Source organism: Grampus griseus, assembly GCF_964374135.1.
Source record: "Grampus griseus genome assembly, chromosome: 1".
NCBI classification, from domain to species: domain Eukaryota; kingdom Metazoa; phylum Chordata; class Mammalia; order Artiodactyla; family Delphinidae; genus Grampus; species Grampus griseus.
This window is the reverse complement of record NC_139017.1, coordinates 123,210,649-123,230,540: the sequence shown is the minus strand read 5'-3', so window position 1 is coordinate 123,230,540 and position 19,892 is coordinate 123,210,649. Positions and strand designations below refer to the sequence as shown.

At 37.1% G+C, this 19,892-nt stretch overlaps 1 protein-coding gene across 3 annotated transcripts in view; it reads left to right on the top strand.

Annotated features, from left to right (window-relative positions):
* LRRC7 (leucine rich repeat containing 7) overlaps positions 1–19,892 on the top strand; it is a gene marked incomplete at both ends in the record, with an annotated part of 383,893 nt that overhangs the window by 208,115 nt on the left and 155,886 nt on the right. For all 3 annotated transcript variants that reach the window (XM_082676819.1, XM_082676818.1, XM_082676817.1), the window contains one exon: positions 2,347–2,410. In XM_082676819.1, the coding sequence (XP_082532945.1) occupies positions 2,347–2,410 (64 nt within the window). The remainder of the gene's footprint in view (positions 1–2,346; positions 2,411–19,892) is intronic.

The window sequence follows — 19,892 nt, the reverse complement described above, 5'->3', positions numbered from 1 at the left end:
TTCTCATCTACACTCATTCCTTTGGTGATCTCACATGCTCAAGGCTTGATACCGTCTGTATGCTGACCATGCTCTAATGATCTATTTTGCCTGGACTTCTTCCCTGAACTCCAGACTTGTGTATATAACTTCCTGCTTGACATCTCTAGTTGGCTTTACAATAGAAATTTCTAATTTAGCATTTCTTTTTTTTTCAACCTTATGAGGTGAGGTATAACTGATAAATAAAATTGTAAGATATTTAAAGTACATTGTGATGATTTAATGGAAGTATACATTATGAAAGGATTCTTCTCATCTAATTAATTAACCCATCCCTCACTTCACATATTTATCTTTTGAGGAGGAAATTTGAGGGGGGATGGACAGGGGTGAGAACATTTAAAACCAAGCTTTTGATGAACCCAAAACCCTGCTCACCCTGTCTTCTCCATCAGTCAATTACACTTCATCCTTCTAGTTGTTCAGACCAAAACACACTTTTAATCACATTTGACTCTACTTTCTCTTACTCCCCACAATCATTTCATCAACAAAACATTTGAATCTAATGTTAAGTATGTCCAGAATCCAGCCACTTCTCACCCCGTCCGCTGCCACCAACCTGACCAAACCACTGTCACCTCTCATTTGGCATTTTCCATTAACTGCCTGTTTGATCTCCCAGCTTCCACCTTCGTCCTCCTCGGTCTGTCTACAAGCCTGAAATCATAGGTATCCTTTTAAAACAAGTCACTTCAATATACCTTTGATCAAAGCCTTTCAGTGACCCTCCATTTTACTCAAAATCAAAGCCAAAGTCTTGGGTTATAAGACCCCATATTTTCTAACTCCCCATTATCATGTCTTTACTTCTCCTGTCCCTCAGTCTACTTCAGCCACACTGGTTACCTAGGATGTCTTCAAGCAAGCAACGTGTCCCTGCTTCAGAGTCTAGGCACTAGGGTGCTCCTTCATTTCGTTTAAGCATTGGCTCATATTTCTTCTCAGTGAGACCTGATTACCCTATTAAAAATTGCAGTCATGTTATATGAATTCTTCCTATCTTCCTCCTCTTCTTAAGTGTTCTTCATAGCACTTATAACCTTCTAGTATATTATTTTATTTTACTTAATTGTTTTATTTATTGTCATTATCATCTCCACTGGAATGTAAAGTACTTTTGAGGAGGAATTTTTGTTTCTTTTCATCCAGTGCTATTCCCCAGACCCCAGAAGATTGTCTAACTCATAATAATCTTTCAGTAACAGTTGCTGAGTGAAGAAAGAGTACACACATTTTTTTGCATTTATGAGTGCCTGCCAGAGTCTGAATTACAGGAGTATTTCATTTGCTACTCATAAAAGCCCTATAAGATAATTACTACATGAATTTTAAAGATGAAGGAATGAAAATTTTTTGAGATTTGAGTCAACAATGCCTCCAGAATTTCTGTATAGTCAAGAGTTGGAGACAGCATTCTGGTTAGTAGGGAGATAAAAAACTTGAAAATCAGAAAAATGCTCTCTTCTCTTATGTTGTATGTTATACTTGAGAATGGTTTGGTAAATGCTGATTACACATGGCATGTGCTAAGATACGTCTAATCTTTGGCACCAACTCTTGCCCGAGGTTTAAGGTTGTTCAAAGCTGCAGCATCATTCAAGCCAATATGTTTAGGAGACAATGAGTACAAAAGTTGGGGGTAGGGGATTAAGAGGTACAAACTACTATGTATAAAATAAATGAGCTAGAAGGATATAAAGTACAGCACAAGGAATATAGCCAATATTTTATAATAATTATAAATGGAATATAACCTTTAAAAATTGTGAATCACTATGTTGTACATCTGAAGCTTACATAATATTATAAATCAACTATATCTCAATAAAAGAAGATAAAAAAGTTTTTCTATAACAGAATTTCATTTAAGGAAGTGAAAAATGACAAGATTGATGATGAATTTGTGGCCATATTGTGAAATTTTAGAACGCTTTACTAAGAATTGGGTTTATCTGTTGGTTTCCAAAACCTGTGGGGATTCTTAAAAATATGGATTTTGGAGCCCCAATTGGTACCTCCTATTGGTATAGATTTTTAACAAGCTTCCCAGATTTTCATTAAGCATCCAGGCCAGAACTCCATCCATAGACTGGCATTTGGAAACATGGTAAGCTACTAAAGGTTTTCAGGCAGCAGTTTGCATATGTTACTGTATATTTGCAACTTACTTCTCCTTAAAAAATACCCCCATATCTGTGCACTATACACCCAGGTAAATCTGATAGGGAGGTGGGTGGAATGTCTTTTGGAGCGATGTGTCATACACTGCCTCACAATAATATTTTTCTCCATCTGTTATAGGTCAATGCACAAACTGGCCCAGTTGGAAAGACTTGACCTAGGCAATAATGAATTCAGTGAGCTGGTAAGCAAATGCATTTTCTAAATTTGATAAATATATCCCAGGGGATTATTTCTTTTGCTCTGTCTTGATAACCTCAGGCATTAAATCATCAGGTGCACATTTACATTTGCTAAATGAAATAAAATCTGGAATTAAAGTGATTGTTTATCTGTATAGTAAGCTACAGGGAATTGAATAATATTAGGATTAACTTTAAAAGCGGGGGTATGGATAGGCAGATGCAAAGTGTCAGTTTTGAGCACCACCTATATAGCAGGCACCATGTTCAGAGTGTTATATATGTTGCCTTATTTAATCCTGATTTGCCATGTTGCCATGCAACATGGAAACAAGCTCAAGGTGGTCACTGACTTACATAGCTTTTATGTGGTTGAACAGGAATTAAACCAAGACTTGATTAACTCAAAGTCCATACCTTGAAGACTTCTGCTTTGGCTGCTTAATGGGCATAGCATGAGAGGAGTGGTCAATGGCCTTTTATTTCCAATTGTACTGAAAGTGTCTTTCTAGTGAACATATGTTATGACCTCACTGCCAGCAAAATTGACAGAATTTTGACTACTCCTTTTAGGCTTAAGTTTTCTTTAAATGTTCCTGAAAACCAAAATCTCAAATGCAAATTAGAAAGAAAATACTCTTTTACCAGCAGACCGAGCCTGTTTTACTCAGAGGTCTTCCACTTGAACATCTTCAAATTTCAAAAATCAATTCACCTAAATTGTATTTTAACTATTTTTAAATTGAAACATTTAAGAGTGTAATCAGCTTTTCTTTTGCAGCTATGTTACTAGCTACATGACCTTGTGAAAATGACTTAACCTCTCTAACCCTCATTTTCCTTTTCTATAAAATGGAGATTATGATGGTTCCTCCCCTCCAAGGTTTGTAGGAGAATTAAGTTAAAAAATGTACAGGGCCTGGAAAAGTGATTCCCAGTAAATGCCAATGTATAGGGGTGATAGGGTATAATTCACACTACAACTTGAACGTGCAAAAAAAATAACTTGTTTTACTTTGACCGTAACTAATTTGATCATTGTCCCAGCCTCTATCAGCTCTTTATTGAGGGTAAAAACTGACTTCTATTTTTCTATGATTAGAAGTTAAATCTAATTTTAGAAGTTACATGGTCCCTTTAGGTTGTGTTCATCTTCCCTGCATAGAAATTCTCTGTAACCTCTTGCCTTCCCCTGCTTGTCTCCTTAAGATGGAATCTGAGTGAGTGCGAAGGAAGGTACATATCTTTCTGACATGAGGAAAAGAGACGCCCTGTCCTCAGGCTGGATTTCAGAAGTGCTGGCCTCTGGGCTGATGTTTGCAGCTGATACTGCCTCCTGTGTTAAATCTGCAATTCTGAACCTGCCAGTTGGTTCTTTGGGCTCAGGCAATACCCCCTGGGAGCATTGGTCATCTTCCTCTTGCTGGCAGTGCCATCACCCAGTTATCATTGCATATACATGCATAAGTCTCTGTCCTGTCTTCCCTCCAGCACCATGCTTGGAAGTTCATCCCCGATTTCTGTTGTGAAGGAATCTCACCAGCCATAACCTTAATAGTGACCCCATAGCAAGTCTACAGGCTCTGAGAGTCTAAATGATATGCAAACTGAAAGAGGTCCACTAAAAACAAACTTCAGAGCTTCCTTCTGCCTGCTGCATCACACCGCCAAGCTTGCTCTGCTTTGGATACACCCAACTGTGTTATAGGGCAGCTGGCAAGGTGGCCTCAACACAGTAGAACAAAATGACCCAGTACATAGTTTAATGCACCTCTGGCATTTTTAAAGGAGATATTTATTAGTGCAGGTAGAGAGAGACGTAAAGGTGGTGAATAACAGTGGCAAAACTATTGGTAGTTTTTTAAATTAGTTGTTAAGAAGTTAGGATCTACCCATGATTCCATGAAGACATGTAGCTTGGCCTAGTAGTTGAAAGAACATGGACAATGGATTCAGACGACTGAGGTTTAACTTTCAACTCCATCACTGGTTAGCTGGGTACCTTTGGGTCTATAGCTCACTCCCTATCCTCAGCTTCCTCTTCAATAAAATAAGGGTATCAAACCCATATATCTCACAGACTTTTTGAAAGAATTTCATGCAAGAGAATCTATAATAAACAATGCATGTTCAAATGAATTTCAGTTCTGTCAGGTATATAATTTTGCAAGCCTTTTGTATGGATACTTTGTGAATCAATATTTTACTATAAATATTTGCATTGACAAAGTTGAATAGGGCATGTTTATTTTTTGAAAATAAGTTTACTAAAGGTAAATTTTAAATACACATATTTTGACTTATGCTTCTGATGTCTAAGAAATCATCATCTGAGTAAAAACATTTTTTACTTTTGAACTCCCAATATTTTATGCCTGTCACAAAGTTAAGTCTCTTAATTTTTTTTTGCATTTCTACTGGGGTGCTTTATTTGATAATAGTTATTTGACGGGGTTGGGGGGAGTATATTTCTGGAACTTCTCATTTCTAATGTTATTTACTTTTAATCAAATATTTGAATTTTATTCATCATATGTGGGGGACTAGCTGTTATTTCTCTGACAGTAACAATTTTTAATGTGAAAATAAGAGAATTTGCTCTGATAAGAGGCTTCTAGAAACAAGAGCATATGGAGGAAAGGGAATTAAATTCCAATCTGTAGCTAGATATTGACACCTAGGAGATTACTGTTAGATGATTCATTTTGTGTGTTATGGTAAAGAGACAGATGTGAAGAGATGGCAGTAAGTAAAAAAAAAAAAAAAAAAAAAATGAGAATGAGAATGAGAAAACCTAATGAAGAAAACAGAAGTCTGCTTGCTAGAGAAGCAAGGTACATATCCCAAATAAGGTCTGAAGTAGAAATATCTACTTATGGATGCTACTTATGGTAACAATAAAAAATTGTAAACAAAAGAAATTATCTTATGTTTCTACAGGAATAACCACTAGAAGATACTAGACAAAGTTCTGGGAACATAATAGATTCTTAAAACTTTTTTTATGTGTGTTTCTTTCATGGCTTTTTTATCAATATAAAATTAATAAGTGTTCATTTAAAATTATTAGAAAGTTAAAAGAAGCATAAAGACGATAGTAAAAGTAATCTGTGACCTCATCCCCATATATAATCATTATTAATATTTTTGGTATATTCTTTCTCCCTTCCCTCATTTTCTTTTAATGAGGTCAAATGAGCATTATTTGGAGCCTGGTCAGAGATGGGACACTAGTAGGTTGATGTGTGGAGTTGGATAGCATCAATCCTTAAAAATCCTCTGTACACTCTATGTAGTACATTCTTCGCACTGTTACAATAATTAGTAAGATCCCAATGTCATGGAATGGTCAGGGACCCTAAAACAGATTCAGTGATTATCATGGGGCCCAAAAGCTGTATGGTAGGATTATATTTCAGGTATAGATATATTTATCCAATGAACTAAGAATTGCTATTTGTCCTGAACTGGTGCAGGAAATAATGGAGCCCCAAAGCAAATCACCATGAGCCAGAATACTGGAAAATGGAGCAGATTGAGTAGCAGAGCCCCGAGGAGATAGGATGGATCCAGTAATAGTATGAGGTCATGGTTGACCATCCCCCAAAACTAGCTCTAGCTTCCAAGCTCCTTTACTTCCTTTCTTCATCCCCCCTTCCCTCAAAAGGAGAGGACTGTGGCATACAGGAAAATGTCACTTAAAGCCCCCAAAAACTCTGCTATGGGAACATTCATCAAAAGAGTCAGTCATAAGAAGCAAAATAAGAAAGCTTTAAGGCAAGCCAGAAAGAGAAAATTGCTCAGCTCAGAGGAGGCTAAAAGCAGACTGGGAAATGGTCTGTGTATGCCTCAGAGTCCATGATCGTGATATAAGGATGATCATGACCTTCTATATAAACTATATTCAGTTCCATCCTGTCAGGGATATTTTTTACATCTGTGCTCATGCATGAGGTTGGTATACATTATTCTTGTGTACTTTATCCATGGGTTCCTGTTTTTCATCAGTTTTGAAAAATTAACAGTCCTTATCTCCTCAAATGTTGCCTTTTAACTGTATCTTCTGTCTCTCCTGCTGGAATTTGGATTAAATATGAATATGAGTGATTTTGAAATAAGTGATTTTGAAATACCATCTTATTAATATTTTGTAAGTTTTTTCTGGAAAAGTAATCAGATAAAGGGTAATTTTTAAATATCTATTTCATGTCCTTAAAGAAAGTCTTCCTGCCTCTGCACCTAAAATTAGCCAGGATTCATTCTCCAGAGTTTGAGGCATCATGATGAGATCATTTTAAGAGTATTTTCAACTCTTTGAGCTATTTAATGTGTCCAGTTACTGACAGAGATATTTCTAAACTACAGACCATTCAAATTCTGGATTAAAGAACAAAACATGGATTTTAAAAAACAAAACACCTAAATGACAGCAACAAAAATATTTAAAGAGTAAAAAATATATATTTTTCTGTGATAAAAAAACATTTTTTAAACACATGTAAAGATGGATTGAATTTAAAAGTTCAGAGAATTCATCAGGAAATGAGTAGCATCATTTTTGTTTTGTTTTGTTTTGTTTTTATTTTTGGCTGCGTTGGATCTTTGTTGCTGTGAGCTAATTTTCTCGAGTTGCAGCAAGCGAGGGCTACTCTTCCTTGTGGTGCACAGGCTTCTCATTGCGGTGGCTTCTCGTTGCAGAGCACGGGCTCTAGGCACGCGGGCTTCAGTAGTTGCAGCACGTGGGCTCAGTAGTTGTGGTATGCGGGCTCTAGAGCACAGGTTCAGTAATTGTGGCACATGGGCTTAGTTGCTCCACAGCATGTGGGATCTTCCCAGACCAGGGATCGAACCCAAGTCCCCTGCACTGGAAGGCTGATTTTTAACCACTGGTCCACCAGGGAAGTCCCAGTAACATCGTTTTAACTCTCTAATATTTGAAACAGTATGTCAAGCCATCTTTATAAAAAGATTTCATAAATTCAGCTATCCACGGACTGTATTAGAGGATTTATATTCTATAAAGCTTTTTTATAGAAAAGCTTAAAAAATAGTCTGCACTCTACAAGTCACTATTTTAAATGCTTAATAAGGCTGCAGATCACACTAAGCAAGAATTTCTAATCTCAATATTCAAACTGAATTTGTTTCTGTTGACTTTTTTCACTTTATTTCATAGAATCAAACAAAAATTTCAAATGGATAAATAAAGTAAAGAATGGAGTCACTCTGAGCAAAATAACGGAGAAGAAATGCCAGTCGTTGTATAGACTATCTGTTTGGTTTTATAAATAATATGAATGTGTTTTCATAGAAATTTGAAACAGCTGAGTGCTGTTTTAACTTGTAATTTAAATTGATTAGAATTAAATTAAACTTTACCAGTAGCGTAACAGCCAATGATTTCAACTCCCTAGTTTGCCCAAGGTGTGCTCATCCTTAATTACCTAGGATGCATGTATACCTGGGGCAAGCGTTATATTTACATATCTGGTAATTTCCTTTATAGATAATTACAATGTAGGTTTGCCACACTTACTAATAAAATTTTGTTAATTATTCTTCAAGTAAAGCTTATAAGAAAAAGCAGAGTAATAAAAATACAATTTGTCATCTTATAACAGGCCATTCCATTTTCAGGGAAGATATTTAAAGCATCCTAATTAGTAACGCTTCCATTTCCTGCATTTGTAAAACTACTGAGGCCATAGATTGTGTGCGTGTATACACATATAGAATTTATATAGATCACAGACATTGCCAGAGGTTATCGATATATCAAGAGAAACTTGAGAAATGAAACTAATTTTTAAAATGATTGGAGACACATCAGTTTCTGTATCAGCCAAGGTCCAGGCAGGGGGTAGAAACTATATCAAGTATGTAACAAAGAAAGTTTAATATAAGGAATGGACAATCATGTACTAGAAAACTGGAAAGACAGAAAGGGGACTCTGAAGGACCACAGATGTAATAACTCTAGGAAGCAGCTACCACCTCTAGCTTAGGGGACAAATGGAAGATGGTAATATAAGGAATTATGAAAACTTGAAGCTGCCACTCAGACCTCTAAATAGGGGCACCAGTCAGCTGATGTCTTCAAGGATCTAATAAGGCTAGTTCTAATTGTGTGGAAAAAATACAAGCTGAAAACAACTGCTGTTGCTGGAGTTTAGTGTCACTGCAAGGAGCAGTGCTGCTGTTGAGATACTAAATTCCCAGGAAGTAAGTAGAATGAGCAAGTCCCTTCTGCCTTCTCTAGCCTTCCAGCCCTCTCCAGTACACCCAGTCATCAGGGCCTGATGCAGAGGCACATATCAAAAAAGAAATGTAGGGCTTCCCTGGTGGCGCAGTGGTTGAGAGTCCACCTGCCAATGCAGGGGACACGGGTTCGTGCCCCGATCCAGGAAGATCCCACATGCCGCGGAGCGGCTGGGCCCCGCAACAGGAGAGGCCACAACAGTGAGAGGCCCGCGTACCGAAAAAAAAAAAAAAAGAAATGTAGTTAACCTCAGAATTACGAAGTAGAATATTAGAAAAGTGGGCCACAGCTAAAAGACAATAGCTTAAACATTTAAAATAAAACAAATGGTTTTTTTTGCCAACTCAATTTTGGCATCATTTTCTCCAGAAAGTTTTCCCAGCCTCTAGCAGAGTACCAACTCCCAACTGGCTCGTGATAATTGTTTCTAATGAATGAATGAATCATTTGACTTTAAAAGTGAACAGTTAAGTCAATTATCTTCATCAGAATCGTGCCTACATAAATTGAAAATTTTTGATTCAAACTAAGCAATAATAGAGGTGGAGGAAATGCTTTAGTTTATATGAAAAACAATCATTCCATAATAAGCTATCCTTTTAGGAATCAATTTCAATTCACTTTAAAACATACTTCTAAATGAGTTTCTCCATGAAACTTTAAAGTACAAAATTGAGAACTGTGACCAATAAATAAAACTGTATTTCCACCAACTCTGGAATTTGAAAGGAATCCTTGATGAATCATTCAATTAAAAAGTGTTTTATGTCTGAAAATAATTATGGAGTTTTTTTAGATAGGAGGATCAAACTGGGGTCTCCACTTTTATAGGTGCAACATCTGTTGACCGAGGGCTTTAAAAAGCAATTTCTAATGTTGCACATACAAAAAAATAAATAAATAAAATAAAACCTCATTTCTTTGCTTTTAAACTTTCCTTTTCCTAGCAATAAAATAAGTTATCTTGGCCTCTGTTTTCAAAGGAAGCAGTTTTTCTCTCATTGCCATTTCTTATTATTGCAATAAGACTGGGTACTATAAATGAAATTAATTAGCTCTGTTTCCCTTTCCATAAATAGATTTTTCTAAGAATGGCATATATCTCAATGTAGTCAAGTGCCTTGGTGATTCTGTCAATAGTGTCAACAAGAGAAGTTAAAAGAAATGCTCTCTGATTGAACCAGGGAAAATTATGTGAAATAAGAGTACAAATTTATAACCAACACTTTACAATGAAAATAAGTGTATTATGCAATCATGGAGTAAACCCAAGAATATTCTTGAGTTGTGAATAGGGATTGTGAATCATCCAAAAACTAACAAAAACTGTATTTAAAGTAATCAAATTCAAAATGACATCTTCCTCATTGAAATGCTGAAATGTATACTATCTGGATGTATTATCTGAAATTGAATCAATAAAAAATTTATTTGATTTCAGGTTTCACAACAAACCAAACCCAGAAGACAATGAAAATGCTAAGGAGAAATATAAAGAAAGGGGGATGGAGAGAAAGAGAGAGAGACAGTGTGTGTGTGGGGGGGGGGGTGTATATGCATGTATGGAGAGTGTAATTGTTAGGGTGGCCAGGGAAGCTTTACTCAGCAGGTGACATTTTAGCAAAAACCTAAAGAAGGCGAGGGAGCAAATCATGCTAATATCTGGGTGGAAGATCGTTCTAAACAGAGGGAACAGGCAGTATAAGCACCTGACATGAAAACAAGCCTGACTTGTGGACAGCAAGAAGACTAGAAGGTCTGGAGGAGGGTAAGTGAGAAGAGTAGGTGATAAGTTAATTTGGGGAGTTTGGAGGTAGTTGCACAGGGAGAGGTAGAATCCTGTAAGACATTTCAAGGATTTTGGCTTTCACTCTGAGTAAAGTGGAAGCCCTCTGGAAGGTTTTGAACAGGTAGAACCCATGGTCTGACTTACATTGTTATGTTACATTACACTACATTTGGTTGTAGTATGTTACCTTAATTACACTGCATTACATGGCATTACCAGGATCAGTTTGAATACTGTGCTGAGGATGAATGGAAAGTGGGTCAAAGTGGAGTCAAAGAGACCAGTTAGGAAGTTATTGCAATAATATAGGCAAGAAATGGTAGTGTCCGGGGATGGGGTAGTAGCAGTGGAGGTGGTAAGGACTGATTTCTGGGTAAATATTAAAGATATAGCCAGAAGTAGGATCTGAACTTGTAAATTAGGGACACCTTCTTTCAAAATATAATACAAAATTAGGAATACGTAATTAAGTACAAAAGTGAATGTTTACTTAAGATGAAAAAAAGAAACTATGAATTTTAAATTACAAATTAAAATTAATAGAATACAATTTGAAAAGCTGACAAATGTTGTAAACATCATTAAATCCAGAAAAATAACATAATAGCACACATCTGTGATACTCTTTTTTCCCCCTACATATTGGCCTCATGCTCTTTGACAGTGTGTTCATATGACAAATATTTTGTAATATCATTTTCTACGGCGATAATAGAAAATAATCCAGGCTTTCCTCTACCATGGTTTTTATTCCTGATAATTTGGAAACATCTGTTTCATCTTTACAATTTTTCATTGATACAGCTTGTAAAATTCTAGGATTGTCAAATTTGGGAAAACCTCTGACTCCCTACATTTCAAGCCTTGTTTCTCTTCCTCCACCTACACACTGAGAACCAAAGGACATATTCATGTCCCAATACTTTCCTTGGCCCTGTACCTTCATGTCATGAGGGTCAGGGGAAGTGACACAATGAACAAAGTATTTCTGGAAGCCATTTCTACTCTAGATGGCTAACAATAGGTTAACCACGTGGAGACATGATTGCAAACCATATAAATATATTCCATTAAATCTATACTAAAGGTATTCCCATGTAACTCCCTTTTATCTGTCTCCCCAAAATGCCTGTGGCCATTCCATCACCACATGACATGAGAGAAATTGCAACATAGTGGAAGTCAGGGTAGAAATTATAGTTAAAAGATCTTAATTTTACCTAGCATTTCAGGCCTAGGCACATACCTGTACTCCTTTTTATTGCTGATCTGTAGCAAATGACCACAGACTTAGTGGCTTAAAACAATACAGATTTATCATCTCACAGTCCTGGAAGTCAGAAGTCCTAAAATCAAAGTGTCATCAGGGCTTTAATCCTTCTAGAGACTTCATGAGAGAATCTGTTCCTTACGTTTTCCAGCTCCTAGAGGCTACCTCATTCCTTGGCTAGTGACCCCTTTCTCACATTACTTCAATCTCTGTGTCTGTCATTATGTCTCCTACTTTGATTTTATTTCTATCATTGCAACTCTTTCTCTGTCTTCTCCAACTCCCCTGTCTCCCTCATGTAAGTACCTTTGTGATTACTTTGGGACCACTGACATAATCCAGGATAATCTCTCTTTCTCAATATCATTAAATTAATCATATCTGCAGATTCTCTTTTATCCTGTAAGGTAGAATATTCACAGGTTCAGGGGTCAGAACATGGACATCTTTGAAAGCCCATTGTTTAGCCTACCAGTAAGGTCCCTGTCCCCAAAGATTCATGTCTAACCACTTGAAAATGCATCCACCCCAACTCAAGTTCTCCAAAATTCTCACTCATTACAAAATCAACTCATGTATAAAAGTCTCATCTAAATCTCATCAGCTCAAAAGTCCCAAATTTCATCATGTAAAGCATCTAAGTTAGGCATAGGTAAGGTTCTGTGTACAGTCTATCCTGGGTCCAAATCACCTTCCATCTGTAGACCTGTAAAACTAGAAAACAGTCAATCTGCTTCCAAAATATGATTGTGCAATAGGCATAGGATAACAGTTACAGAGATTCCCATGCAGAACGGGAAAAAAAAAATGGAAGGACAAAAGTAGTCTACACTCAAAACCAATATCAAAATTCACCCACGCAAACTCCATGAGGTTTCAAGGCCAGGGAATAAACTCTGTGGCTCAAGACCCATTGCTCTGTGCCTTTGGTTTTATCCTCTGCATCATTCTTCCTTTTCCTGGTAGGAAAGCAAGGTTTACAGCTGAGTAGATTTATCAGCCTGTTTCCTGCTTATAGAATTTTAGGAGTCTGGCAGTCTTCTTTTGTCCTCTCTCTATTCCTTTCAGTCCATGCTGGCAGTGTTTCTGTTGATACAACAGTCTAAAGAGCCTTGTGGGTCTCCCATTTATATCTTGAAGATTTCTCCACTGCACAAGGGGTTCCTCACGGATCTTTCCTGGATAATCTCATGTCTATTCCTGGCTTCTTCTAAGATGTCTAACAGGTTCCATGAAACACCTACCTAAGCACTTTGATCCTTACAAGTCACTTTAATCCTTAGAAAGGTTTGCCCCAGCACACCCTGACTTTATTTCCAGAGCACACTTTCCTGGTAGTGAATCTCCTAATTTTAGCATTTTTTTGTAGTCTGAATAGGATCAATATTTCCCAAGTCAAGTCCTGGTTTCTTTTTGCTTAATAGTTCTTTCAATTTACCCTTTCCTCTTGTATTTTACTACAAACAGCAAGTAGAAATCAGGCCATACCGTCAAAATTTTGCTTGGAAATCTCTTCAGCTAAATATCAAATTTACCTCATACAAGTTATGCTTTCCACATAAGTGTATGATACAATTCAGCTACTGTATAACAAAGATCCCCTTTACTCCATTTTCCATGTTAACATGTTCCTCATTTCCTTCCGAGCCCTCATTAGTAGTGAGGGCTTAGAGTCCACATTGCTACGAGCAGTCTTTTCATGATCATTTAGGTGTTCTCTAAGAAGATACAGATTTTCTGTACCATGCTCTTCACTTCATTCTGAGTCCTCCTTAGTAGAGATAAGGAGGACTCATTACCATCCATATTTCTACTAACAGTATGTTCAAGGCAATTTAGGCTTTTTCGATCATGCATTTTTAGCTAGAATTTTTCCAGCTCTGTTCACTACCCAGTTCCAAAGCCACTTCTGCATTTTTAGGTATTTGTTGCAGGAGTAACCCACTTCCAAGTTCCAAAATACGATTCCTGTGATTGAACTGTAACAAATTATGACAAATTTGGAGGCTTAAAACAATACGTATAACACAACACAACACAAAATTATTATTTTAAAGTTCTGTAGGTGTCATCAGGGCTGTGTTCTTTCTGGAGGCTCTAGAGAAGTATCCATTTTCTCTCCTTTATCAGCTTCTAGAAGCCACTTGCATTCCTCTGCTCACAGCCCCTTCTTTGCATCACTTCAACTTCTCTTCTGTTATGACATCTCCTTCTCTGCCTTCTCTGAACTTCTTATCTTCCTCTTATAAGGACACTTATGATTATATTGGGACACTCAGATAATCTCTCCATCTCAAGACCCTTAAATTAATCATATCTGCAAAGTCTCTTTGTCCATGTAAGGTAATATATTCACAGGCCCTAGGGAGTAGGATGTGCATATCTGTGGGGAGCCAACACAATATTCATCCAACCACACTATCCAAGAGAATTTAAAACATATATCCGGGGCTTTCCTGGTGGCGCAGTGGTTGAGAGTCCACCTGCCGATGCAGGGGACACGGGTTTGTGCCCCGGTGCGGGAAGATCCCACATGCCGCGGAGCGGCAAGGCCCGTGAGCCATGGCCGCTGAGCCTGCGCGTCTGGAGCCTGTGCTCTGCAACGGGAGAGGCCACAACAGTGAGAGGCCCAAGTACCGCAAAAATAAATAAATAAAAATAAAATAAAACATATATCCACAAAAAATCTTGTACATGAATATTCATAGCAGCATATTCTTAATAGCCAAAAAGAAAGAAAATCCAAATGTCCATTAACTGATAAATGAATAAACATGATGCAGTATATCCATACAATGGAATAATATTTGGAAATAACAAAGAATTAAGGACTGATACAGATGAACTTTGAAAACATCATGCTAAATGAAAGAAGCTAGAAACAAAAGCCATGTGTTATATGATTACAGCTATATGAACTGTTCAGAATAGACAAATTCACAGAGACAGAAAGTAGATTAGTAGTTGCAGGGTCTGGGGAGGAGGGAAGAATGGAAAGAATGAGTATGGGTTTTTTTGGAAGAGGGGGTGATGAAAATGATCTAGAATTATATAGTTATGGTAGTCAAACAACTTTGTAAATACTCTAAAAATCACTCAGTTTTATATTCTAAAAGGGTAAAATGTATCATATGTGAATTATGTTTTAATTTTTTAACCTTAAAAAAGATTTGTGCAAATTGCACAAAAACATATGGCCATGTGAACACTTTGCCAGGCTGCCTCCCAGGATCTGGAAAGGAGTTCATGCAAGTAAGGGGCTTGAAAGTTTGAACTTCATTAAGTTTAGAGGAAACCTGCCTCAGTAGAAGCAATAGGATTTGTTGACAGATGGGATGTCAGGGATGAGAGGGAGAGTAGTTAAGGATGAGTTTAAGATTTGAGACTAAGCAACTGAAAGATGACATTTCTACTTCTGAGTAGAATACTATACAAGATGCAGGGGTTTTGTTTGTTTGCTTGTTTGACTGTGGCAAAAAAAAGTGCAAACATGAGATTTAACCTCTTAACAAATTTTTAAGTGTTCAGTACAGTGTTTTTAACTATAGGCTTCTTGAATTTGAATGTGCACTTCCTTCACCAGATTTGGGAAGTTTTCAACCATTATTTCTTTAAAAAAGCTTTCTGCCCTTGTCTCTCTCTTCTTCTTCTAGAATTTTCATAATGCATATATTGATACATTTTACAGTATTCCATAAGTCCCTTGAGCTTTCTTCACTTTTTTTATTTTTTTTTTCCTTTTTCTCCTCTGATTGCATAATTTCAAATGTCTCATCTTTTTTTCTGCTTGATCAAGTCAGCTGTTGAATAATCCTAGTGAATTTTCCAGTTCAGCTACCGTGTTTTTCACCTCAAAAGTTTCTGGGTTTTTAAATTAATTTTCTACTCGTTTTTTCATGTATCATTTTCCTAAGTTTGTTGAACATTTTTATGATGGGTATTTTTAATTCTTTATCAGGTAATCCATGTGTCTCTACTTCTTTAGTGTTGGTTTTTGGAGATTTATTTTGTTCCTTTCTTTGGGCCATTCCATGTTTCTTAATGTTCTATGACACTTGATTTTGGTGTCTGCACATTTGAAAAACACCTACGTTTCCCATTTTGTACAGACTAGCTTTGTATAGGGGAGGACCTTTACCAATCAGCCAACTAGATATTCGAAGGACAAGAGATGTAATTTTAGAGGGAAATATCAGTTTTATTCTGGAAATCTTAAGTTTGATATGCCTATTATGTATCCAAATGGAGATGTCAAGAAGGCAGTTAACTATGAGTCTGGTCAGAAGTTCAGGCCAGATCAATACATTTAAGAAATACCAGTATAGGGCTTCCCTGGTGGCGCAGTGGTTGAGAGTCTGCCTGCCGATTCAGGGGACGCGGGTTCGTGCCCCGGTCCGGGAAGATCCCACATGCCGCGGAGCGAGTAGGCCCGTGAGCCATGGCCACTGAGACTGCGCATCCGGAGCCTGTGCTCCGCAACGGGAGAGGCCACAGCAGTGATAGGCCCACGTACCGCAAAAATATTAAAAAAATAATAAATAAATAAAATAAAAATGCTGTCTGCCACATAAAAAATAAATAAATAAATAAATAAATACCAGTATAGGGAATTCCCTGGAGGTCCAGTTGTTAGGACTCTGTGCTTTCACTGCTGAGGTCCAGGTTCAATCCCTGGTTGGGGAACTAAGATCCTGCAAGCTGTGCAGTGAGGCCATAAAAAAAGAAAGAAAGAAAGAAATACAAGTATACATGTACAATTTAAAATTATGAGGCTAGATGTGATTACCAAAAGAAAAAGTATGAACAAAATATAATAGCTGTAATTTCTACAGACTGTAATTTTGTACAATAGATACAAGTAGGATTGTCCTGGTAAAATAAAGGAGTGCTCTCATACCCAAGAGTCTTCTTCTACTTCCTGTGGCTCCATGGAACACAATGCTATGGTCTGTATTAATAAACTCAATTAACAATTGGGAGCAGTGGAGGAAGGCAGAATTCTAAGATGGCCCCCAAGATCTGCACCCTCTGGAATACAGAGGTCTTCTCTCAGTTATTCAATCAAACACTAATATAAGTGCTACTGGGATTTTGCAGATATAATTAAAATACCAAATCAGATGGCCTTAAATAGAGAGATTATCTTGCATGAATCTGACCTAATTAGGTTATCCTTTAAAAGGGAATGGACTCTTCTTAATTAAAGAGATTGAAAGTGTGAGAGGGCCCTTGAAAGGAGCCATAGTCAAGGAATATAGGCCTCTCTAGGCCTGAGAGCTACCCCAACAAGAAAGTAGCTGACAAAAAGCAAGGAAACAAGGACGTCCTTCATACAACCCCAAAGAACTGAATCCTGCCACATCTATGTGAGTTTGCAAGAGGATGCCAAGCTCCAGATGATAATGCAGTCTAGCCAATACCACCATCTTAGCCTTTTGAGACCCTAAGCAGAGAACACAACTACATCATGCCCTGATTTCTGACCTACTTGAATTAATAAGTGAGTGTTGGTTTAAGCAGCTACATTTTCAGTAATTTGTTATGCAGCATTAAAAAACTACTACAGCTATATTTTATTCAAGGTTCTTGCAAAAATTACAACACAGATAATTGAAAGGATTTGTGAGACTCCACAGAGAATTCTCACATAAGGTTTTCAATAAATGTAAATTATACAGTAAAGCAGTAGAAACAGAATGCAGGCAAACATCAGGGGCCCAAGAGCCTTCCAAGTACAGCTTCCCAAAATCATTATTCACACACGACATGCTGCCTCTCTGGATAAAATCACCAAGATTTGTATGATAAATCTTAGTTTCAGAAGGCATCCTAAAAGTCTCCAGTAGTGTCTTTCATGGCCTTCTGTACATATAGCCAAGCCAGACTATCTGACTTGTAATGCCAGGCATAAGTCCTAATAAACCAGCAGTGGGTACCACCAGGGCAGTTTCAAACTTTAGTGCATTATAAATCATTAATTATCCCACTGCCCTTATCTCAGCCAAGAGTCAGTGTCAGACTTATAGGCCCCAGAGATAAGCATAGCACTGAACCTCTCCAACTATAAAATAATTCTGTCTCATATGGTTCTGGTTCCCTTCCCCTACTTCACTCTCCTCAAGCAGGATACTATATACTGTCTCTGGTGAGTGAGCAAGCAGGTAGACAAAGAAGTAGATATCATTTGGGTCCTTCAGGAAAGGTGGATGGCAGCAGAGGGCCCTTCTTTAGGTGACAAATGTCCAACGCACAATCCATGCCTGAATAATCAATGCTGTGGTCAGCTACCTGTTGTGAGGTGCTCTAGTTGAGTTCTCTCAACCCACCATCTCTTCTAGCCATTGTTAGGGGATTCCTAGGGCCTAAAGCTGTCCTTGCTGGCAAGATGTGGAGGAAGAATTACTAATGAGGATAAACACATAGTGGAACTTCACTGCTGCTTTTGTCGTGCCAACCTGAAGTTAGCTGGAATACTGCCTCCTTCTCTAACTGGCCCTACTATTCATATTAGAAGGCAATGGGCCAGATCTGTAATGAGCAGTCCTAGATAATGAAATAACTCTAAGTACTAATCCTGACCACCTAGAAGTCCTTGTTCCTTATGGACTAACTATGGCCGGTTTTGCTCTCAGCCCCTCCTATTCCATGTCTGAAAATTTTTTTTTGTTTAAATTGTTAAACTGTTTATATTGCTCTTTAGTTATAAAAGTGATTGTGATATAGAAGTGAAAAAGGAAAAAGAGAAAAATCCCCCTTAGCACTCCCCAGAGGTAGATAAAATTCAATGTCTGTCATCCCACTTTTTTTCTATGCATTTACAAATGTGCACATGCACACGCATATGCATTTTTTTCACTTTAAGAATGTATCATGGGCATTGCACATCTTTTATTCTTCTCTAAAAGTTATATGTGGTTTCCTATGGTGGGTGTCACATTATTTATTTAATCTGTAACCCATTGATGGACATGTATGTTGTTTCCAATATCTTGCTATTTTAATTATGCAGTGACCAACTCTTCACATACAAATGCAAATACTTGCAAAGAATGGCTTCTTAGAGGCAGAAATGCTGTATCACTAGCTATGCATATTTAATTTTAATAGATGCTGCAAGTTTCCCCTCTCAAAACCAGTACTAATTTACACAAACTTTTAGAACTTGTTAGAGAAACCAAGTAATTCTGACTTCCCAGAGGGACTCCTTTTGGTTTGTATTAAGTCACAGGTGATTGGCACTGGATTTTTTAAACATAATTGGATTTACTTTGTATCTTCTACAAAATTCTCTAAGTTTCTGGCTTCTTAGTTTTACCATTTCCTGTTTACTAGCAGCAGCATTTTTTCCCCTTTATTTGTTTTCAGTTTTGTTTCTGTTTTTTTTGCTTCAGTGAAACTTCAGGAAAAATAAGAGATAAACCCATTTTGACATCTGAATCAACTTGCTGTTTATTCATTCACCATACGTTTACACTACATTTATGCAGGTACTCTGCAAGCACTGAGGATACAAAGATGAAAAGACATAAACTTTACCTTTCAGAAATTCAAGCCTAATAAGAGAAATGCAAATGATAGCAACACAATTAAGAGACAAAGGTAGATGCATAGATAGATAGAAAATAAGACAGGAGAACTGAAGAGTGACTTTCAGAGTGAAAGACAGAGGTTCAAGGTAAAGAAAGACTTGAAAGGTAAGTAGGGGAGAGAGAACAGCTCATGGAAGTTACAGATGGATGAAACAGAAGAGTAGGTTTAGAGAGCTTTAAGTGGTTAGATATGGTTGGCATACAGGTACTTTTGTAGGATAAAAGGAGGTAAGATTAGAAAAATGAACTGAAGTAAAAGCACTAGAGTCTTTGAATGTCATGCTAAGAATTTGGTATTATCTCATGAATGACAGCCTGAAAATTTTTATGTAGGAGAATAATATGTTTAAGCCTACATTTTAAAATTTACCCCTGATCTGAAGGACAAATTATCACTAAATCAACAATTTTTTTAAAATTTATAACCTACTCTGTGTTAGAAATTGTGATAGGAGCTAGAACTTTAATAAGAACAGATTAAGCACAGTGATAAGTGAAAATTACTATAATAGTTTAGGAAACGAATTATATAACCAGAACTAAGATGTGAAGACAGAAGAAATGAAGAAAAAAAATC